General features: G+C 38.8%; 1 protein-coding gene across 9 annotated transcripts in view; it reads right to left on the bottom strand.

Moving 5' to 3' along the window:
* Positions 1-465: 465 nt before the first annotated feature.
* ZFR (zinc finger RNA binding protein) overlaps positions 466-21,690 on the bottom strand; it is an 87,928-nt gene continuing 66,703 nt past the window's right edge. For all 9 annotated transcript variants that reach the window (XR_010587328.1, XR_012413607.1, XR_010587327.2 and 6 more), the window contains 3 exons: positions 9,898-10,009; positions 9,683-9,780; positions 466-2,070 (listed from right to left, as the gene is read on the bottom strand). Coding sequence is in view for 6 of the 9 variants with exons in the window: in XM_073993269.1 (XP_073849370.1) it covers positions 1,891-2,070; positions 9,683-9,780; positions 9,898-10,009 (390 nt within the window). In the remaining 3 variants the exon portion in view is untranslated. The remainder of the gene's footprint in view (positions 2,071-9,682; positions 9,781-9,897; positions 10,010-21,690) is intronic.

Raw genomic sequence — 21,690 nt, forward strand, 5'->3', positions numbered from 1 at the left:
AGAGTAAAATGAGACCCAGAAAAATTTAAAACGGGAAAAAAAGTTTTGTCCAAGTTAAACAGACAGTACAGGTTGAGTATATCTTAGCTGAAATGCTTGGGACCAGAACTGTTTTGGATTTTGGAATATTTATATCAGTTGAGTATCCCTAATCTGAAAATCGGAAATGGTCCAATGAGTATTTCCTTTGAATGTCATGTAGGCCCTCAAAAAGTTTCAGATTTTGATCTTTTCAGATTTTTAGATTAGATAATCTATATGTTATGAATCCGGGAGAAAAGGCTGAGTCTCCTGTTCTGTTTCCCTTGTGGTCTCCAATGGTTTCCTGGCCCTCTCAAGACTTTGGGGGAAGATTCTGACCCTAGAAAGAAATTAAGCCAATATAGTATTGAATTACAAAATTTTCTGAAAATTATGTGCTTAGGCAACAAACATTTGTCAGGAATAACAAGATGTAGTACTCAATAAATTTGAATATGATTTTACTGAAGCATACATCATTTCAAAGCAAAAGTAGTTTATGTTGTCAGTTCTAACATATAATACATTTAAGTCATTATATGAATTTCATTTTTTGTGTATTTCACTGTAGTGCTGTGACAACAAAATGACATCTGTGTACCAGAGCATACATACATCAACAGTAAGATGTAATTTTTCATTACATCACTGCTAGAATATTTAGCTTTGTGTAGGAGACATAAGCATGTAAGATGGCCACACCAAATAATTTTCTGTTTTTTTCCTTAGATAATCTTAATTTTAATTTTTTATCAGTAATACTTTATCAACCTCACTGTTAACAGAACTGTAAATTATCTGGGTGATGGGATGTGTGGAGAAGATCATCTGTGTTATACTGTAAATAGTTGCTAGAGTAATCTCACACACACCAATAAGGAACTGTCACCATAATTAAGGGCTAGTTACTGTTGTTAGTTGCACAATGATAAAGTTCTTTTGAAAATATTGGTTAGCCCACTTATATGTGAAAAATGCCCTTTCCACTTACACACAAGAAAAAAATATTCAGAAAGTTATTTTTGGCCTTGCTATGTCAAAAAGTCAACTGTACAAAGATCTACGTGTTAAACCTAAAATTATAATTTTAAAAGTCTATTAAAAACAAAAATGTCATGCATTTTTATTATTATGCAGAAGCTTTAAAACTGTTGCAAGACCATATAGTATATATTAGCTTTTATACTGCTAATGCACAACTAACAGCCAACTTGATTAGATTAACAGAAATCTGTCTTAATTACACCTTTATATATCACACTAGAGACAAATGCCACAAGATCTGCAGAAACATTCAGTTCTGAGCACTCGAATGGCAGGGTAACTTTTTGTGTTGTAATCCTTCACATATAGAAAAACAAACTCTGCAGTCTCACGTTACAAAAAAACGTACTGCTGTAAAATATTAAGATGGGGTAAAGGATATCATCTATAACACAAAGTAACTTACAACTAGTGTCAAAAAGCAAACAAAACCTCTAAATAAAAATATCAAAATACACAGAGCAACTGAAGCACAAATCCTGCATTAAATACAGTGAAGATTTAATAAGACAACGCACTAGTTAATAAAAGACACAAAAATAGGGGGGGAAGCTAGGGCAACCAGAAAACAAAATCAAAATAATGGGAAAAAAATCAGAACTACTGTTTTCCCCCTAGTCGGAGCACTTTTTTTTGTTTTTTGGGTGTCTTTCCATTCAAATAATACCTAACACCGTACATTTTTTAATGTCATAGAAAAACTTGGTTCTTCCATGAAATCCTTTAAATTCTTGATAAATTTTTCAATGTAGACATTATTATGCATGAAAAAGAGCCAACGAATGGGCACCTGTTTTTTTAACACTGAAGATTTACAGACACTTTTTAAAAGTTATCATAATCTTTTTTGTCTTTTTTCCCCTCAGCTTCAAATCCATCAACTCCATCACTATCCCTTCTTCGTTTCCTGTTGTTGTGGATGTTAAAACGTTGGCTCATTTGCGGTAATGGATCCATGCCTAGAACTTTGTGTATCTGGCGGAATGCAAGGAGTCTCAATGCAAACTGCAACAAAAAGAGTCAGAATTTTGAGTTAACTGAAAAACCCCAAGTAGCAATACTTACTACATTTACCTCCCTCCAAATGCAACATAAAAAAGCATGTGTAATGAAAGAGACATTTAAAGGAATTACTTATACAACTGAAATAATCGGTATGTTCTCATGTTTTTATTTCCTAGCTTTTCTGTGTGCATGCCATTTTGTTTTCTTAAACATTAAGTAAAAAAATCTTTAACACACACGAAATTACAAAAATTATGAGAAGTGACATCAAAGAAACAAGCAGGATGTTGAAAACAAAGAAAAATGGCAGCTACCTGCTTTAACAGAATGGTTGCTGATGGCCTTCCTAGGCATTTGGTAGACAGCATACAATTTAAGAACTGTAATTATACTCATGTGGATGTACCAAACTTATTTACCTAATTTTCTACTGGTAAACCCTAGGCTGGTTTCAGTATTTTCATTACTGTATTACAATGAATGCCTGTTTTAAGATGTTTCTGTGCACTTACGTGACAAGTCCTGGAGAAAGAACTTTTATTAATCAGTGGGACCGCTAAACATGTAAAAGTGGTGAATACTAACAAATGAAGCTCCCCCAAGTTTATACTGATTAATATATCCACTAGTAATATGTATGCAAGTCTGCTTCCCCCTTCTGGATACTATAAACGGAAAAATATTCTCACAAGTATGATGGGCAAAACAGTATCTAATTGTTATTTACAACAGTTTTGAGACAGGGTCTCACTCTGTCGCCCAGGCTGGAGTGCAGTGGTGCCATCACAGCTCACTGCAACCTCGACCTCCCTGGGCTCAGATCTCACTCAGCCTCCCAAGTAGCCAGGAACACAGGCTCACACCAACACATCTGGCTCATTTTTGTATTTTCCACAGAGATGGGGTATTTTCGCCATGTTGCCCAGGCTGGTCTCAAACTCTGCGCACCTGCCAACATTACAGGCATATGCCTTCACGCCTGGCTATACCTTGTATTTATTTTTTTATTTATTTTTGAGATAGAGTCTTGCTCTGTTGCCCAGGTTGGAGTGCAGTGGCGCTATCTCGGCTCACTGCAACCTCCACCTCTCGGGTTCAAGCGATTCTCCTGCCTCATCCTCCAAAGTAGCTGGGATTACAGGCGTGTGCCACCACTCCAGGCTAACTTTTGTATTTTTAGTAGAGATGGGGTTTCACCATGTTGACCATGCTGGTCTTGAACTCCTGACTTCAGGAGATCTGCCTGCCTCGGCCTCCCAAAGTGCTGGGATTACAGGTGTGAGCCACCAGGGCCAGCCAAGTTATATTTTTTAATCAATCAGTGAGGTGCAGCATATTTTTACTGGCTCATTTGCTTAAGCTTAAAGATAGCACATGAAATTTCCAATAATATCCTTCATGGCTTCCTGTATTTACAGACTTCTTAAAAAGATCTTGCCTATGTGAAAATTATTTTTCTTAATACTTTGATAATTTATGTGTGGCTCCTTAAGTCATTTGGTATTTACTTGTATATATGTATAGTTCAGTGTTTTCCTTAGATGATTAGCCAGTTATCTCAAAACCACTTTGCTGATGATTCATCTTTTCCCAATGATTTGAAGCATCAGGTCTGTCATACATTAATTCCCTTATATCTAATGGTCTACTTCAAGGCTCTTCCATTCCAAAGGTTTATCTGTCTACTTCTGTGCCATAACTACATTGTTTAAATTTCTGTTGCTTTCTAGGATGTTTTGCTATCTGGTAGAGTTGAACTTTTCTTAGCAATTCTCTTGTATTTCCAATTCCAAATGAAAATTAAAACGGCTGAGTGTGGAGGCTCATGCCTGTAATCTCAGCACTTTGGGAGGCCACGGTGGGCGGATCACTTAAGTCAGGAGTTTGAGACCAGCCTGGCCAACATGGTGTAAACCCATCTCTACTAAAAACACAAACATTAGTCGGGTATGGTGGCGTGCACCTGTAGTCCCAGCTACTCGTGAGGCTGAGGCAGGAGTACTGCTTGAACCTGGGAGGCAGAGGTTGCAGTGAGAGTCAAAATTGTGCCACTGCAATCTAGCCTGGGTGACAGAGAGAGACTCTGTCTCAAAAAATAAAAAAAGGAAAATTTAAGGCCGGGCGTGGTGGCTCACGCGGTCAGGAGATCCAGACCATCCTGGCTAACACGGTGAAACCCTGTCTCTACTAAAAATACAAAAAATTCGCCAGGCGTGGTGGCGGGTGCCTGTAGTCCCAGCTACTTGGGAGGCAGTTGCACTCCAGCCTGAGTGGACAGAGCGAGACTCCACCTCAAAAAAACAAAACAGAAAGAAAAAGAAAAAAAAAAAAAAAGAAAATTTTAATCAATTTTTAAAGTTCTATCCTCTTCTCCCTCTGAAATTTTAATTACCATTTTTTAAATTAAAAAAAAAAAAGGGAGATGGGAAAGTTCAGATCAAATGTTAATTAATGCTCTTGGCTGAAGGGCATATTGAACTATCAGCAGAACTGAGAGCCAAAAAGAGCATATTGTTTTCCAAGATAAGGGAAGAGAAGGCAAACTTTGGCACTGAATCATATCATCTTATCTTGTGTTTTTACTTTTTTCTTTTATTAAAATTTATTAAAATAAATTTATTAAAATTCTAAAGCTTAGCCAGGCATGGTGGCTAAGCACTTCGGGAGGTGGAGGGGGGAAGATCACTTGAGCCCAGCCTGGGAAACACAGGGAGACCCTGTCTCTACAAATAATTAGCTGGGCATGGTGTCACACACCTGTGATTCCAACTACTTGCAAGGCTGAGGCAGGATGGTGTGAGACAGGGAGGTTGAGGCTGCAGTGGGCCCAGATGGTGCCACTGCACTACAGCCTGTGTGACAGAGTGAGACTGTCTCAATAAACAGCACAAACAAAACCAAAAAACCCCTAAAGCAAGTTTGTCCAATCTGTGGCCCTCAGCGTTGAATGTGGCTCAACACAAATTCATAAACTTTTTAAAAACATTATGAGATTTTTTTTTCTTTTTAGCCCATCAGCTATTACTAGTGTTAGTGTATTTTATGCATGGCCCAAGACAATTCTTCCTACAATGTGGCCCAGGGAAGCCAAAAGACTGGATACCCCTGCCCTAAAGTTTAAAGACATGCTAACATCTATTTAATGGGTTGTTTACTTTCAGCCAGAAGAATGTGCCATTCACTATGCAATCTTAAAAATGTACTGATACTGCAGCTGGTTTTCAATGAGTGTAAGTTGCTCCCTAATAGTAGCCAATGCCAAAAGATTCCTTCCTTAGAACACAAAAAAATATTTGCATCAGTACAGAAACATTGTGTATGACTGAAATCACTATGATCAGTAAAGAAAATCCTTGACCGGGTGCGGTGGCTCACGCCTGTAATTCCAGCACTTTGGGAGACCAAGGTGATCACGAGGTCAGGAGCTCGACACCAGCCCGGCCAACATGGTGAAATCCGGTCTCTACTAAAAATACAAAAATTAGCCGGGGGGTGGTGGCGCGTGCCTGTAATCCCAGCTACTCAGGAGGCTGAGGCAGGAAAACCGCTTGAACTCAAGAAGCGGAGGTGAGCTGAGATCGCGCCATTGCACTCCAGCCTGGGTGACAGAGCGAGACTCCGTCTCAAGGAAAAAAAAAAAAAAAGAAAAGAAATTCCTTGTTACTTCATGAATAAAAATAATTTTTCACTACATGACCATGTCTATGTAAGAATATCTTTGGCACCAATTTCAAAAGATTTCTTAAAATCTTGAAACTAGGAGGACTTCAGAGACATGATTTAATCTATCCCTCCATTTCTAGGGATATACCCACTTAACCTAATTCAAGGAAATGTTACAGTCACTTGATTAAACAGCAACTTTCTCTACATAGTTATAGCCTTCAATGTAACTAGACTTTTTTCCTGGTAAAATTCACATACCTTTAAAATGTATGCCTTAAAAATGTAAAATTCAGAAGTTTTCAGAATACTTACAAAGTTACTCAACTATCACTATTATCTTATCCTAGAACATTTTCATTACCCTAAATGGAAACCCCAAGCCCAACAGCAGTTACTCCTCAACCCCTCTATCCTCAGGTCCTAAGAACTACCATTGCCTATTATGAGTATTTCATATACATGAGATAATGAGGATAAACTTTTTAAGGTTCATTCACATCATAGCATGTGTCAGTACTTTATTTCTTTTAATGGCTGGCTGAATAATACTCTAATGTGTGACTGTATTTGTTTATTTACCCATTCATCAATTGATGCACATTTAGGTTGTTGCTACTTTTTGACTATCACACATAATGCTGTTTTGAACATTTGTGTACGAGTTTTTGCGGGGACATATTTTTTTCAGTTGAGTATATATCCAGGTATCAAAGAGTTGCTGAGGCATATAGCAATCCATGTTTAACTTACTGAGGAGCTGCTAACCTGTTTTCCTTTTCCTTTTTTTAAGTGATGAGGTCTTGCTATGTTGCTCAGGCTGGTAATGCACTCCTGGGCTCAAGAGATCCTCCCACCTCGGCCTTGCAAAGTGTTCGGATTACAGGCATGAGCCGTTGCTCACTGAACCTTCAACTTCCTGGGCTTAAGTGATCCTCCCACCTCAAGCCTCCTAAGTAGCTGGGATCACAGGTGCATGCCACCATGCCCAGAGCTAATTAAACATTTTTTTATAGATATATGGTTATGCTATGTTGCCAGATCTTTCTTGAACTCATGGGCTCAACCGATCCTCTTGCCTCAGCCTCCCAACGTGTTGAGATTACAGGCGTGAGCCACTGTGCCTGGTCCTAACCTGTTTTTCAAAGTGACTGTTGTTCACACTATTTTAAATCCTTGCTCTGATTTTGAGATAAAGGATAGTTACTGGTTGTAGTCATCCACATGGGAATTTATTGCTCCAAAACTTTTCCCCTAAGTTAGATAATTCTAGTTCCTAAGAATTCTGGCTCATACACCTGCTTGGAAAATCCTGAAAGTCTCAAAGTCATCTGCAGTCAGGACTCGATACAGCATTCTACTTAGTCTACAATTACTAGGGACTTTTGCCAGTACTGAGTGTTTCTCTACTTAAGTGAGAACTACGAATATTTATCGTCATAATTTACTATTATTTATCATAATATACTAATTCTTTATTGAGAGAGACTTATGAAAGGTCCTTCCTAAAGATAACAGAATAGGGTTTTCTTCTACATTAATAGAAATTATCTAAAGATAACTCATCTATAATAATGAATATTTATATATTTTTACCAGAGATATTCTTACTAAGCATCAGCCTATTATTGTTTATAATAATATATATTATTATATTATATATAATAATATATAATAAAACTATTATTAGTTTTGAGATGGAGTCTCACTCTGTTGCCCAGCCTGGAGTGCAATGGTGCGATTTCAGCTCACTGCAACCTGTGTCTCCTGGGTTCAAGCGATTCTCGTGCCTTAGCCTTCCAAGTAGCTGGGACTACAGGCACTCATGCCACCACGCCCGGCTAATTCTTGTATTTTTAGTAGAGACAGGGTTTTGCCACGTTGGTCTTGAACTCCCGACCTCAGGTGGCTCGCCCGCCACAACCTCTTTAAGTGCTGGGATTACAGGCGTAAGCCACTGCACCCAGCCCAGCCTATGCTAATATATTATGAGTTTCTAAATGAAGGAATACTCCAGTAAGTAAAACCAACATAGCATTTGAGGTTTGAGTGAGCACCTTACAATCTCTTGTTCTGCGTGTAGTTTGTAGGTATTTCTAAAGTCTGACAAAGAGAAAATTCTACCATATTACTAGCAATTATTTAGCATCAAACTAAATTTGAAGATTGATACAAATTATTCCCATACAAAGACATTTTGGAATTTTAATCATCATCGAGGATTAAAGGTTTATTTTATAATCCATTTCCTTCTTGGGAAAGGATGATTAACCCTATAAATTTTGCCCTTTTAAAGGTATGTTAAACTATGTATACCTACCTATAGGAAGGAATTTTAATAAATGACAAAGGCTGTATCTGGGAGAAGCAACTTGAAAAGGATCACTGGAGAAAAGACATATAGTGGCATACAAGAATAAAGGTAGACATTGTGGAAGGAAATATGGAATCATTCCAGAGACAAAGGAAGGAAGAGGGACATTAACATGGGCACTACAGGCCCCCCAAAAACAAACTGAAATTGACATTGGTACTTCAGATTTCACCAGTTATATATGCACTAATTTATGTGTGCATGCATAATAGCTCGATGCAATTTTATCACACGTGCCGCCTTATGTAACTACCATCACAATCAAGATGGTTAACTGTTCTGTTGCCACAAGACCCCCTTTAGAGCCATGCCATTCCTTCTTCCTATCCTTAACTCGTTGGAAACACTGTTTTCCTTCTCATGCAACTATTCTGTCATGAGTGCTACATAAATGCATTACATGTTATGTAACTCCTTCACTTTTAGTAAGAACATTTCTAAATGTTCTCCTAAACGTCCTCCTAAAACCAGACCACTTTCTTTAAGGTCACATTTTTAGAAAAGTAAGCATTCTTCTTAATGATGAATTTTGTTAGTTTTCGTGTGCTTCCTCCTGAATTTCTTTTCCCTTAAATTTATAACTAATTCCTTTAAGTATTAAAGGGAAAAAGAACAGACACTTAAGGCAACTATCTTCTTCCCTAGAATATAAAATGAAAGAAATAAAAACATCGAATGCATAAGAATTTGGTCATGTTGTGAGTCTGTAAGATATTCATAATGTTCTATTACTAATCTCTCTCCCCCAATACCATTTCTGGCATAACAATTTACTTTGATCCTGACATCTTTCAAATTCCAAATTATTCAAGATAACCAATGAAGATCTTAAATCCAACAACTCCCAAGCATCTTAGAGTGGATTACTGTTCATAGCTAGTATGTTTTTTTCCCCTACTCAGCACATTTCTGGAATCAACAAAGGAAAATTTTTTTCCATTCATTCATTGGGGTCAATGTTTTTTTCCTTTTCATAATTATTCAATAGGGTTAATAAGATGATGATAATACTAGCTAACATTTAATATCCTTCCATATACCAGGTGCTAAGATGGTTACACATATTAACTCATTTAATCTCCTCAACAATCCTGTCTGAGACATATATTGCTTTTATATCCATATTATAGATGAGATGGCAGAGCTGGTAATCAAATCCAGGGAGTCTGTCTCCAGAGCCAACATTTTTATTTACTTTGACAGCAGCAGGAAAGGTTAAATTATAACAATAATGACCATAAACACCACAGCAAATTACTTTTGTACAACCAGAGGACATAAGAATTTCTGTTGATTTTGATAATCTATTACCCAGATTTAATGAGACACTGAAAATATTGCTGTATTTGTATAATACACTTAGAAATGCCCACAGAATTAAATAATAAAATTTTAAATTCTATTAGTGAAATCTAGTTTTGGGCAAGCTATTTTAATATCCTAAGGGCTTGCTTACTACAGAAGAAGAAGAATGAATATTATATAGTGACTTATAATATTCATTAAGACAATAACAGAAAAATAAAACCTTAATGGAGTAACTCAATAGGGCTCTGGATTTAGGAATACTAGTACCTGTGCACTGGACGTGATGTCTTCACGCTGCTGGTCAGTCATTGTTGCCAAGGTATCAAAGGGATCCTTTTCACAAGGATCCAGAAGTCCAGGACTACCTATAGCAATCATCACAGGGAGAGGAAATCATCTGCATTGTCCACTTATAAAAAAATTACTCAACCAGCAAATGAGTAAACTTCATTTTACTTCATTAGAAACAAAGTAAAAGTTACCTTTAAGGATAATCCCTGAAGAAATGCACTCAAAAACTCTTCTCAGTGCATCCCCAGGGCTCTGAGGGCTAGAAGCACTGCTGATTGCTTTCTCTACTAACAACTCCATAGCCTAAAAATACAACATAAAAATGTGTTTAACAGCTTACCAAAGGAATTACTCATTTTCAAACACTAGAATGACAAACTAAAGTTTTAAAGATTGAAAAAGCTACATAGAACAAGTCACAAAAACAGAAAATAAATATCACATATAACGTAAAAACATTCAAAATTAAGGAATAGGCAGGGCACAGTGGCTCGTATCTGTAATCCCAACACTTTGGGAGGCAGATTGCCTGAGCTCAGGAGTTAAAGACCAGCCTGGGCAAGATGGCAAAACCTCATCTCTACAAAAAAAAAAAAAAAAACAAAAAACCCCAAAAATTAGCTGGATGTGGTGGCACGTGCTGGTGGCCCCAGCTACTTGGGGGACTGAGGCAGGAGGATCGCTTGAGCCTGGGAGGTTGAGGCTGCAGTAAGCTGACATTGCGCCATTGCACTCTAGCAGCCTGAGTGATGGAGTGAGACCATCTCTCTTCACACACACAAAAACAAAACAAAAACCCAATGCAGGGAGTGGTGTTTTGAAGGGTCTCATGGGAAACATTTGTATTTAGATTTTTTAAAATTGAGATATAATTCACATATAAGATTCACCCTTTTAAACTGTACAGTTCAGTAGTTTTCAGCATATTCACAAAGTTGTTCAATAATCACCATTACCTAATCCCAGAACATTTTCATGATCTCCAAAAGAAACCACATACCCACTAGTAGTCATTCTCCATTCTCCCTTTCTTCTAGCCCTTGGCAACCCCTAAATCGCTTCCAGTTTATACAGATTTGCCTACTCTGGACGTTTTATACAAGTGGAACCATGTAATACGTGGCTTTGTGTTTGACTTCTCTCACTTAGCATAATATTTAAGGTTTATCCATGTTGTAGCTTTTACTTAAAGTTTAAATAAGACTACTAACAGTAATTCAAAGAAACTAGTTTGGAACCACTATGAAATCCTTAAGATGATAATGAAAGCTGAAAAGACATTAGTGAGAATGAGAATCCATACTTTTGGCTACACACGAAAAAAGCTCATGGACTTATCAGAGGCAAAAACTATGTCAACCTATTCACTCCAAGGCCATTTCTTAGACTCTTTACCTTTCGAGAGATGACAATGTGAAGAAACAGTACACATTAACAGTTATGAAAAATAAATGATAGCTTCCAGCATGACTGGAAAAAACCTGAAAATAATGGATATTAATAATGATAAATGTAAGTCACAATTTAAAAAGTTAAGACAGCTCAGTTTATTCCATTGAAGAAAGCAGGAAGATGTTCAAGATTCTTTTTTGTTTTGAGAAAGGGTCTTGTTCTGTCACCCAGGCTAGAATGAAGTGACAGGACCATGGCTCACTGCAGCCTCAAGCTCTTGGGCTCAAGTGATCCTCCCACCTCAACTCAGGATCTCTTGAGCCCAAGAGCTTGAGGCTGCAGTGAGCTGTTGTCGTGCCACTGTACGACTGGGACAATAGGCGCAGCCACCATGCCTAATTTATGCAGAGATGGAGTCTCACAATGCTGTCCAGGCTGGTTTTGGATTCCTGGACTCATGTAAACCAACTGCCTTGGCCTCCCAAAGCCTTGGGATTACAGGCATCACAGCACACAGACCCTCAAGACATTTTTCATTTTTTATGGATTTTCATTTTAAGGTGAAGTTTTAATATTTTAAGGGACAAGCTTCAGTCATGTAGAAAACTCTATGTATATGTATGGAATGTGCATGTGTATGCAATATTTTTTTTGAGAGGGAGTCTCGCTCTGTCGCCCAGGCTGGAGTGCAGTGGCGCCATCTTGGCTCACTGTAAGCTCCGCCTCCCAGGTTCAAGCCATTCTCCTGCCTCAGCCTCCCAAGTAGCTGGGACTACAGGAGCCCGCCACCACGCCCGGCTAATTTTTTTGTATTTTCAGTAGAGACAGGGTTTCACCGTGTTAGCCAGGACGGTCTCAATCTCCTGACCTCGTGATCCACCCGCTTCGGACTCCCAAAGTGCTGGGATTACAGGCATGAGCCACCGCGCCCGGCCTATGTATGGAATATTTTAAGATGCAAAAGGACTGTGACCCTTGAGGATAAGGTGTTACTCATCTTGAATCCACCTGCCTAGTACAAGTAGCCAGAATTTTGTAAATACTTAGTAAATGATTATGACATGGAATGATTTTGGAAAGAATATGAGAATTAATCCTGACAATTCAGTGATAAACCAAGAGTAATAATTAGCAAAATACTGATGTTGTGATTAAAACACAAAATTGAAGTCATAAAATACGCAACTTTCGATAAATGCTTCAAATTTTTACTGAGTACTTTTAGCAAATGTTATGAGAAAAGTGAAGATTAAATAATCAGCTACAGTTCAGGTATGTCAAGACATAAAAATGTGTTTCAAGTGACTCAAAGCTTTTTCAAAATCTGTTTATTGACTGACTTTTAAGAATGAGGCATTTCTGATTTATATCAGCAGGTAAAAGCAGAAATTAATTAAAAGTCAAGAAATGAATTATTCATGGAACACAAAAGTCAATATACTTAAACACACACAATAAAACTAAGTAAACTACCTGTCTCTGACACCATTTGCTGTGAAGTAAGCAATTAAAACATATTAATTTTCTAAAGAACATAGCTGTTCTCCAAGCAGATATCTATAGTTAAAAGAGCAATGAAAACGGAAGAATATAATTCAAAAGTAAAAAGATAATATCAGAAATAAATAGAATCAAATTAAGGATTACAACACTTCAGGTTGTAATGTAAAGGGTCTTGGTAGCTATAATTATATAAGATAGTAACTTATTAAGATTTATTATAACTGGAGATAGAAAAAGATCCCCATATTAAATGATTCAAAAAATCAAGGATTATAATATTTGCTTTAAAAAATTTTTAAATTTTTTTTTTACAGACACATTCTTGCTACGTTGCCCAGGATGGAGTGCAGTAGTTATTCGCAGGCACGATCATAGCACACTGCAGCTGAGCGTGAACTCCTGGGCTCAAGTAATCCTACCTCGGTTTCCCCAGTAGCTGAGACTACAAGTGAACGCCACTGCACTCCACTGTAATATTTGCTTTTTATTTATTTTTTGAGAGACAGGGTCTTACTCTGTTTCCTAGACTGGAATGCAGTGGTGTGATTATAATTCACTGCAGCCGGCTGCGTGTGGTGGCTCACGCCTGTAATCCCAGCACTCTGGGAGGTCAAGGTGGGCAGATCACCTGGGGTCAGGAGTTTGAGACCAGCCTGCCCAACATGGCAAAACCCTGTCCCTACTAAAAACACAAAAAAGCCACTTGATGAGATTTCAGTAACACAGGCACTTTCATTGGTGGGAGTGTAAACCAGTAAAATTTTCCTTTAAAGCGCAAGTGACAAACTGTACCAAAACTTTTTTTTCCCCCAACAAGAGACGGAGTTTCACTCTTGTTGTCCAGGCTGCAATGGCGCAATCTCAGCTCACGGCAACCTCCACCTCCCCGGTTCAAGCGATTCTCCTGCCTCCACCTCCCAAGTAGCTGGGATTACAGGAATAAGCCACCACACGCCCGGCTAATTTTGTATTTTTAGTAGACATAGGAGTTTCTCCATGTTGGTCAGGCTGGTCTCAAACTCTCGACCTCAGGTCATCTGCCCACCTCAGTCTCCCCAAGTGCTAAGATTACAGGTGTGAGCCACTGCACCTGGCCACAAAATTTTCAAAGATACACATTAATTAGCCCAGCAATGGCAGTACTAAGATTTACAATAGGGCTACTACTACATAACGAAAGCACAAAAAAATATTCTGCCCAGCTCTTAATTTGTAACAAACTAGAAACAATCACTAGCACTAGGAGTTCTGGCTGAATAATAGTAGTAGCAGTTATCCTCTTCATTATAGCTACCACTTACTGAGTGCTTATCCTTGCTAAGTGATGCTCTAAGTCTTCACAAATATTAACCAATTCTAATCATTATTATCACATTCTGAAGGTAGATATGACTATCATTCCCATTGTACAAATTAAGATGTTTATGCTCTTAAAATAGGATTTTATGAATACCATAACAATAGGCAATTGTATATACAAAAGCCACTTACATAGTCCAGTTGACATGGATCACTATTGATATATGCACAACAGACTTTGATTTGTAAGCCCATTTGCAGGTTGTTGCATTTTTGTAATATATTTACTCACAGCACTTTATTTTATATGGTGAAATATATGAAAGTCTTAATAAAAATGGTCACGTCTTACAGGGAAAAGGTTTACTTACAGCTTTTAGTGATTTGGGGGTGTGCATACAGTTAAATAGATGATTTTTGTTAGGGGTTATCTAAAGGCTGAGTTAGTTCATGTGCCGTTTGCGGATTTTTTTGTAAGCTGAGACTGTTTGTTCTTTGTCCTGCGATGTCAGTGTCCTATCATTTTAGAACTCTTTGTTGGTTCTATCAGCAACAGCCAGGAGAACTATTAGTACAAACCACCACCACTAAAATCTGTATTACTTACAAATACCTCTGAAAGCCAGTAAAATATATGAAAAAAATGTTAATGTATTTCAACTGGTATTTGGGCAGGAAGAATAATTACAGCAGTTTTCTCCACCTTTCTTTGAGAATGATTCCTTTACATTTGATATATCATTCTTAAAACAAAAAACAAAAAAACTGGTCAAGCATGGTGGCTTACACCTATAAACCCAACACTTCTGGAGGCCAAGTTGGGAGGATCCCTTGGATCCAGGGGTTTCAGACCAGGCTGGGCAACATAGTGAGACCTTACCTCTACAAAAAATTTAAAAAAAAATCTAACCAGGCATGGTAGCATGCACCTATAGTCCTATGCACGTGGGAGGCTGAGTTAGGAGGATCACTTAAGCCTGGGAAGTCGAGGGTGCAGTTAGTCGTGATCATGCCACTGCACTCCAGCCCGAGTGACAGAGTGAAACCCTGTCTCAAAAAAGATAACATTAAACATTTTAAAGTGAATAATTCAGCAGCATTATTATACTATGTTGTGCATATCAAGTTCCAAAACATTTCCATTACCCCAAAGTAAACCCCCTTACCCATTAAGCAACTTGTCTCTATGGATTTATATATTCTTGATATTTCATATACATGGAATCACGCAACATGGGACCTTTTGTGTGCCTGGATTCTTGCACTTAGCATACTGTTTTCAACGTTCATCAATACTGTGGCAGATTTGGTTTTTTTTTTGAGATAGGGTCTCGCTATGTGCCCAGGCTGGCCTCAAAAGATCCTCTTGCCTCAGTCTCTTGAGTACCTGGAACTACAGGCATGGGCCACTGTGCCCACCTCAATAACAGATTTTTTTGCTGAAACACTCATCATAAGACACTGTTTAGAAATAAAATATATAATAAACATTGTGTGTGTGTGTGTGTGTTGTGTGTAAGAGAGAGGGAGGGAGGAGGGAGAGGGGGTGGGGGGCAGAGGGGGGTGGGAGGGAGAGAGAGAGAGAGAGAAAGAGACAGACAGACACACAGACAAACATGGTTTTGCCCTCCCACCCAGGCTGAAGTGCAGTGGTGCAATCATAGTTCACTGCAGCCTCAAACTCCTGGGCTCAAGTGATTCTCTGACCTCAGTCTCCTGAGTAGCTGGGACTACAGGTATGCGCCATCTCATCCGGCTAATTTTTAAGTTTGTCTTTTGTAGACATAGGGTCTTGCTATACAAATAAGGCTGGTTTTGAACTCCTGGCCTCAAGTGACCTTCCCACCTCAGCTTCCTAAAGTGCTGGGATTACAGGTAGGAGCCATTGTGCTAGGCCTGTAATAAACCTTTTAAAAATTACATGCCTTTTGTAAGTTACTGCAATTATACTATTGTAAAGGTTTAGATAGCACACAGCAATTCTGATGTCAGAGCAACATTACAACAGAACTCTACCTATATTTTCTTTATTTTATCACCATGGATTCATGACAAAAGAACAACTAATTTGAAGGCAGAACACCATTTTCAATCCTCATTGCAGTGGTAAAGGAAAGGCCACAAAAGCAGGTATTGTTACTTAAGGATTTGTTCAAAGTAAGTAATCTGAATGCTAAATAAAATTAAACACAATACAGTTCATAAGAATTTCAAATTTATTTGATAAAAGAAAAAAAGTTACTACTGTTTATGGCAATAGCACAGACCCAACCTGAAGATCTCTTGCCTCCAAAACATGATTAAGAAATATATTAGGAGGCCGGGCGCGGTGGCTCAAGCCTGTAATCCCAGCACTTTGGGAGGCCGAGATGGGCGGATCATGAGGTCAGGAGATCGAGACCATCCTGGCTAACACAGTGAAACCCCGTCTCTACTAAAAAAAATACAAAAAACTAGCCAGGCGAGGTGGCGGGTGCCTGTAGTCCCAGCTACTCGGGAGGCTGAGGCAGGAGAATGGCGTAAACCCAGGAGGCAGAGCTTGCAGTGAGCTGAGACCTGGCCACTGCACTCCAGCCTGGGCGACAGAGCGAGACTCCGTCTCAAAAAAAAAAAAAAAAAAAAAAAAAAGAAATATATTAGGGCCAGGCATGGTGGCTCATGCCTATAATCCCAGCACTTTGGAAGACCGTGGTGAGAAGATTGCTTGAGCCCAGGAGTTCAAGACCAGATGGGGCAACATAGTGAGATCTCATCTCTACTAAAAATAAAGACATTAGTCAGGTGTGGTGGCATGTGCCTGTCGTCACAGGCACTAGGAATGTTCAGGCAGAAGGAATGCTTAAGCCCAGGAGTTCAAAGTTGCAGTGAGCCAGGGTTGCTCCACTGCACTCCAGTTTAGGTGACAGAGTGGGACCCTGTCTCAAAAACAAATGATACAATATACATACTACTGCCTTTCAAGAAAAAACGTAATAGCTTGAATCAAACAGAGGAAAAGGCCAGTGACAGAGAACATTCCTGAAGAACAGAGTGTTTACCCTGCTTAGGCAACTCTCTAACTTGGCTCTCCAGAGAGATGAGGGTGGGGATGACAGCTGATTCAACAAATCCCCAAAATTTCACCAATCACTTTCAATTTGGAGAAAGGTAAAATGAATCACATTATAAGCAGTTCCAGAAGAAATTTTCCTAAAAGTAAAAACTCCATCTGACCATCTTCTCTCTCAGCAGAGAAAAGAAAAACACTAGAATTTGCTATCCTGAAGACGTTGAAAACCAGGAAAGAACAGAAGAAATCAGGAAAGAGCAGAAAAATGGTAATTATTCACATCTAATTATTTCCAATAATAAATGCGTTTGGCTAAATGCAGATTAAAGAAAAAATAAAGGTAAGATCTTCCAAAGGAGTAAGAGGTAGGAAAAAAAAAAACAACTTCATAGAACCTCAAATTAACTTCACATACCCAAATGCTCTCTTGGTTCCGGGGAATATAAATTGTTAGTGAAAGGAAATGGTAAAATAGGTTCAGGAAACAAATGGAGCAAATCCTGCAAAGACAAAAGCTCTAGGAGTCCATTCTTGGGTTGAAACTTGAAACTGAAGGGGTGGCAATAAAATCCATCACATTTGGAGTGCCACAGTATTATCTGATAAAGACACAGGAGAGTACAGCCTACATTTGCTAACAAGGCTGCGGGTAGCCAAATCCTACTCCTTTTCATAAGCCATCATCCAATCATCTCTCACAGGGGAAGGAAAAGAAGAGTTATCAAAAAAGGTGAGAACAGATTTGCATGACATCTTTGTACTTGTGTGGAACGTAGCATGAAAACTAGAGATAAAAATCTATTCTGTAGGGACTCTGGGTGATAGTCACAGGTCAATGTAGGTTCATTAATTGTAACAAACATACTACTTTAGTGTCGGGGAGGCTGTTGTTATGTGTGACGGCAGGAGATATGTGGGACTCTATTTGGTGACCGTTGAGTTTGAACTGCACAGATCCACTTACACGGGTGTTATCTTCCATCTCTGCCACTGGAGACAGCAACAACAACCTTCCTTCCTCACCCTCAGCTTACTCAGTAAGAAGTTGAGGGCTGGGCACAGTGGCTCACACCTATAATCCAAGCACTTTGGGAGGCTGAGGGGAGCAGATCACTTGAAGTCAAGAGTTTGAGACCAACCTGGCCAACATGGTGAAACCCCGTCTCTACTAAAAATACAAAAATTATCTAGACATGGTGGTGCGCCCTTGTAATCCCAGCTACTCGAAAGGCTGAGGCAGGAAAATCGCTTGAACCCAGGAGATGGAGGTTGCAGTGAGTTGAAATCGTACCACTGTACTCTAGTCTGGGTGACACAGTGAGACTCGGTCTCAAAAAAAAAAAAAAAAAAAAGGAACAAAATGACTGAAGAAGTTCAAAAATTAAGAGGTATACATTATACCTTGTTGAGAGCAGATCTCTTAAATAACCATAGTTTATAAAAATTGAACATATATTAGGCAACAAAAAAACACGTTAAATTAAAAAAATTGCAAATAGCAGACTACATTTCTTGAATCACAATGCCATAAAAACTAGATATTATTTACAAAAACAAAAGCAAACCTCCTTCAACCAAGCAGAATATAAAAATTCCCTGGGCTGGGCGCCGTGGCTCACGCCTGTAATCCCAGCACTTTGGGAGGCCGAGGCAGGCAGATCATGCAGTGAGGAGTTCAAGACCAGCCTGGCCAACATGGTGAAACCCCGTCTCTACTTAAAAAATACAAAAATTAGCCGGGTGTGGTGGCGCATGCCTGTAATCCCAGCTACTCAGGATGCTAAGACAGGAGAATTGTTTGAACCCGGCAAGTGGAGGCTGCAGTGAGCTGAGGTCGAGCCACTGCACTCCAGCATGGGAGACAGAGCAATACTCTGTCTCAGGGAGAGGGTGGGAAAATAAAATTCCCTCAAAACTACTGTTGGCTTAAAGATAGTATGAAAACAAATTACAAAGCATTACCTATACAGCCAAAACTTTGTGTTCATCTTTAAATTGCAGCTTTAAAACCTCTATAACTACAGAACATATCAGTGAATCAAGCATCCAACTCAAGAAGTTTGTAAAATAAAAACAGAAAATCCTGAGGAAAATAAATATAGAAAGATAAACTCATAAAGTAATAAATTATTAATGAGGATTACAATAGAGCTGATTTTGAGGAGACAAAAAAGCAGTAAAACAGATAAAGCACTCACTGCCTAAAGAATACAATACGAGGAGCGAATTTTAAATGTCAAAATACTGACATTTTGGTGTTTTTAAAAAGTACCAAAATACTAATGTATTTGTTGTTATATGTAAATGATTTCAAAGATCAGCCAGCAGCTTTTTTCACTTTTGACTTTCTTCACAATCATTTCCCCTGCCATGGTCAATGCTCCTTCAATTCCTTTGACCTGTGCATTCTCTTTTCTTCTCAGTTCTTATGGCTTTCCACCCTCAAAGAAGAAAACACCTCGTGAAGTGCATGGGTGACTCAAAGAAGGCCTGGGTAGGACCAATCTGCAGTGCTGAAAATCCAGACTGCAAGAGTGGCCCAGACGCAGTGGTCTTGAGAGTCTATTCATACAAGTAACAAAACGTGGACTTACAACAACAGAGATAGCTTCAAGGACCACCCTGGGTGGGTAGAGGGAACCAAAGTCTAAGAAAGCAGGAAGCAGGATGATGACGTACAATGCTTGTATTTCCATACATTTTTAAAATTTGGGACAGGCGCGGTGGCTCACGCCTGTAATCCCAGCACCTTGGGAGGCTGAGGCGGGCGGATCACTCGAGGTCAGGAGTTCTAGACTACCCTGGCCAACATGGTGAAACCTCGTCTCTACTAAAAATACCATCAGCCAGGCGTGGTGGTGCATGCCTGTAATCCCAGCTATGTGGGAGGCTGAGGCAGGAGAATCGCTTGAACCCAGGAGGTGGAGGTTGCATTGAGCCAAGAAAGCACCGCTGTACTCCAGGCTGGGGTACAGAGCGAGAGACTCCATTTCAAAAATAAATAAAATAAACAAATAAATAAATAAAATTGAAGCTATACAATGCCTACAAATTACTGTATTTAAAATCTATTAAGAATCGAATAAATTCCAAACACCTAAATACTTTTTTTTTTTTTTTTGAGACGGAGTCTAGCTCTGTCACCCAGGCTGGAGTGCAGTGGCCGGATCTCAGCTCACTGCAAGCTCCGCCTCCCGGGTTCACGCCATTCTCCTGCCTCAGCCTCCCGAGTAGCTGGGACTACAGGCGCCTGCCACCTCGCCCGGCTAAGTTTTTTTTGTATTTTTAGTAGAGACGGGGTTTCACTGTGTTAGCCAGGATGGTCTCGATCTCCTGACCTCGTGATCCGCCCGTCTCGGCCTCCCAAAGTGCTGGGATTACAGGCTTGAGCCACCGCGCCCGGCCAAAACACCTAAATACTAAAACACCCACATTGTAATTTTGCTCCCATCTGGCAAATGCTTTACTGGCTAGTCTAATCAATGACACAAAGAAGAATTAAAAGCAAACAAGCAAAAAACAAACAAAAAAACAAAAACAAACCAGAGAGAGAGAGAGAGAGAGAGAGAGAGAAAGAATAAAGATGCAAAAACATTTAAAAAAATCCTAAAATAGTGTAACTCTATTGAATGGGTTGATTTTTTAAAGGGAAATATAAATTGCCAAAATTAACCACAAGAGAGAGACTAATTACAATAGAATAAATTGAGAAAACACTATTCCCTTAAAAGGAATTGGGAAGTGATGATGTCATATCAATTTTTATAAACTTTCAAGAAACAAAGTTTTGATGCTACTAAAACTGCTTCAGGGTTTAAAGAAAAGCTTCTAAATTATTTTTACAGAGTTAATGATCACTGCTTCTAAATTTGACAAAGAGCACAGAGACAAAACCTAAAATATTTATTTCATGTCACTGAGAAATTCCTAAACAAACTAAAACACTTTTCTCGTATGTATGAAGACTCATTCCCAGAATGCAAAGGTAGCTCAATATGAAGAAATCTATTTACACAGTATTAACAGGTTGAAGGAGAAAAACTATACATTCATGTTAATAAGACTTAAAAAATTGTGTGATAAAAGTTCAACTTCCTTTACTGATTCAAAACTTACTTAAACTGGAAAAAGACTGATAATTCAACATGACAAGTAAATATCTCAAATAAAAGGCTATATACCGTTATGCTTAATATACTTTATAGACCAGAACATTTTCAGTACAATCAGGAACATACCATACATGTCAAGCAGTATTTCTTTTATTCCGTATTTGTTACTCTAGAATTATTTTTTAATTAAAATAGAAAAAAAAGTATTGGAAAGGCAAAATATCATTTGTAGATATGTCTCAAAGAAAAAAAAAAAAGAGATAAGGTCTCATTCTGTCACCCAGGCTGGAGTGCCCTCACACAGTCACGGCTCACTGTAGACTTGACCTGGGCTCAACAGATCTTCCCACTTCAGTCTCTCCAGTAGCTGAAACCACAAGCACATGCCACCATGCCTGGCTAATTTCTGCATCTTTTCTAGAGAAAGGGTTTTACCCTGTTGTCCAGGCTGGTCTCCAACTCCTGGACTCAAGTGATCCTCCTGCCTCAGGCCTCTCAAATAATGGGATTACAAGCATGAGCCACTAGACCACAACTGGTTGATCTTTGATCTATCTATCCATAGTTTTTAAATTAGTTTTTTTTTTTGAGACAGAGTCTCACTCTGTCTCCCAGGCTGGAGTGCAGTG

The sequence above is a fragment of the Macaca fascicularis genome, chromosome 6 (genome assembly GCF_037993035.2).
Source record: "Macaca fascicularis isolate 582-1 chromosome 6, T2T-MFA8v1.1".
In the NCBI taxonomy this organism is placed as follows: Eukaryota; Metazoa; Chordata; class Mammalia; order Primates; family Cercopithecidae; genus Macaca; species Macaca fascicularis.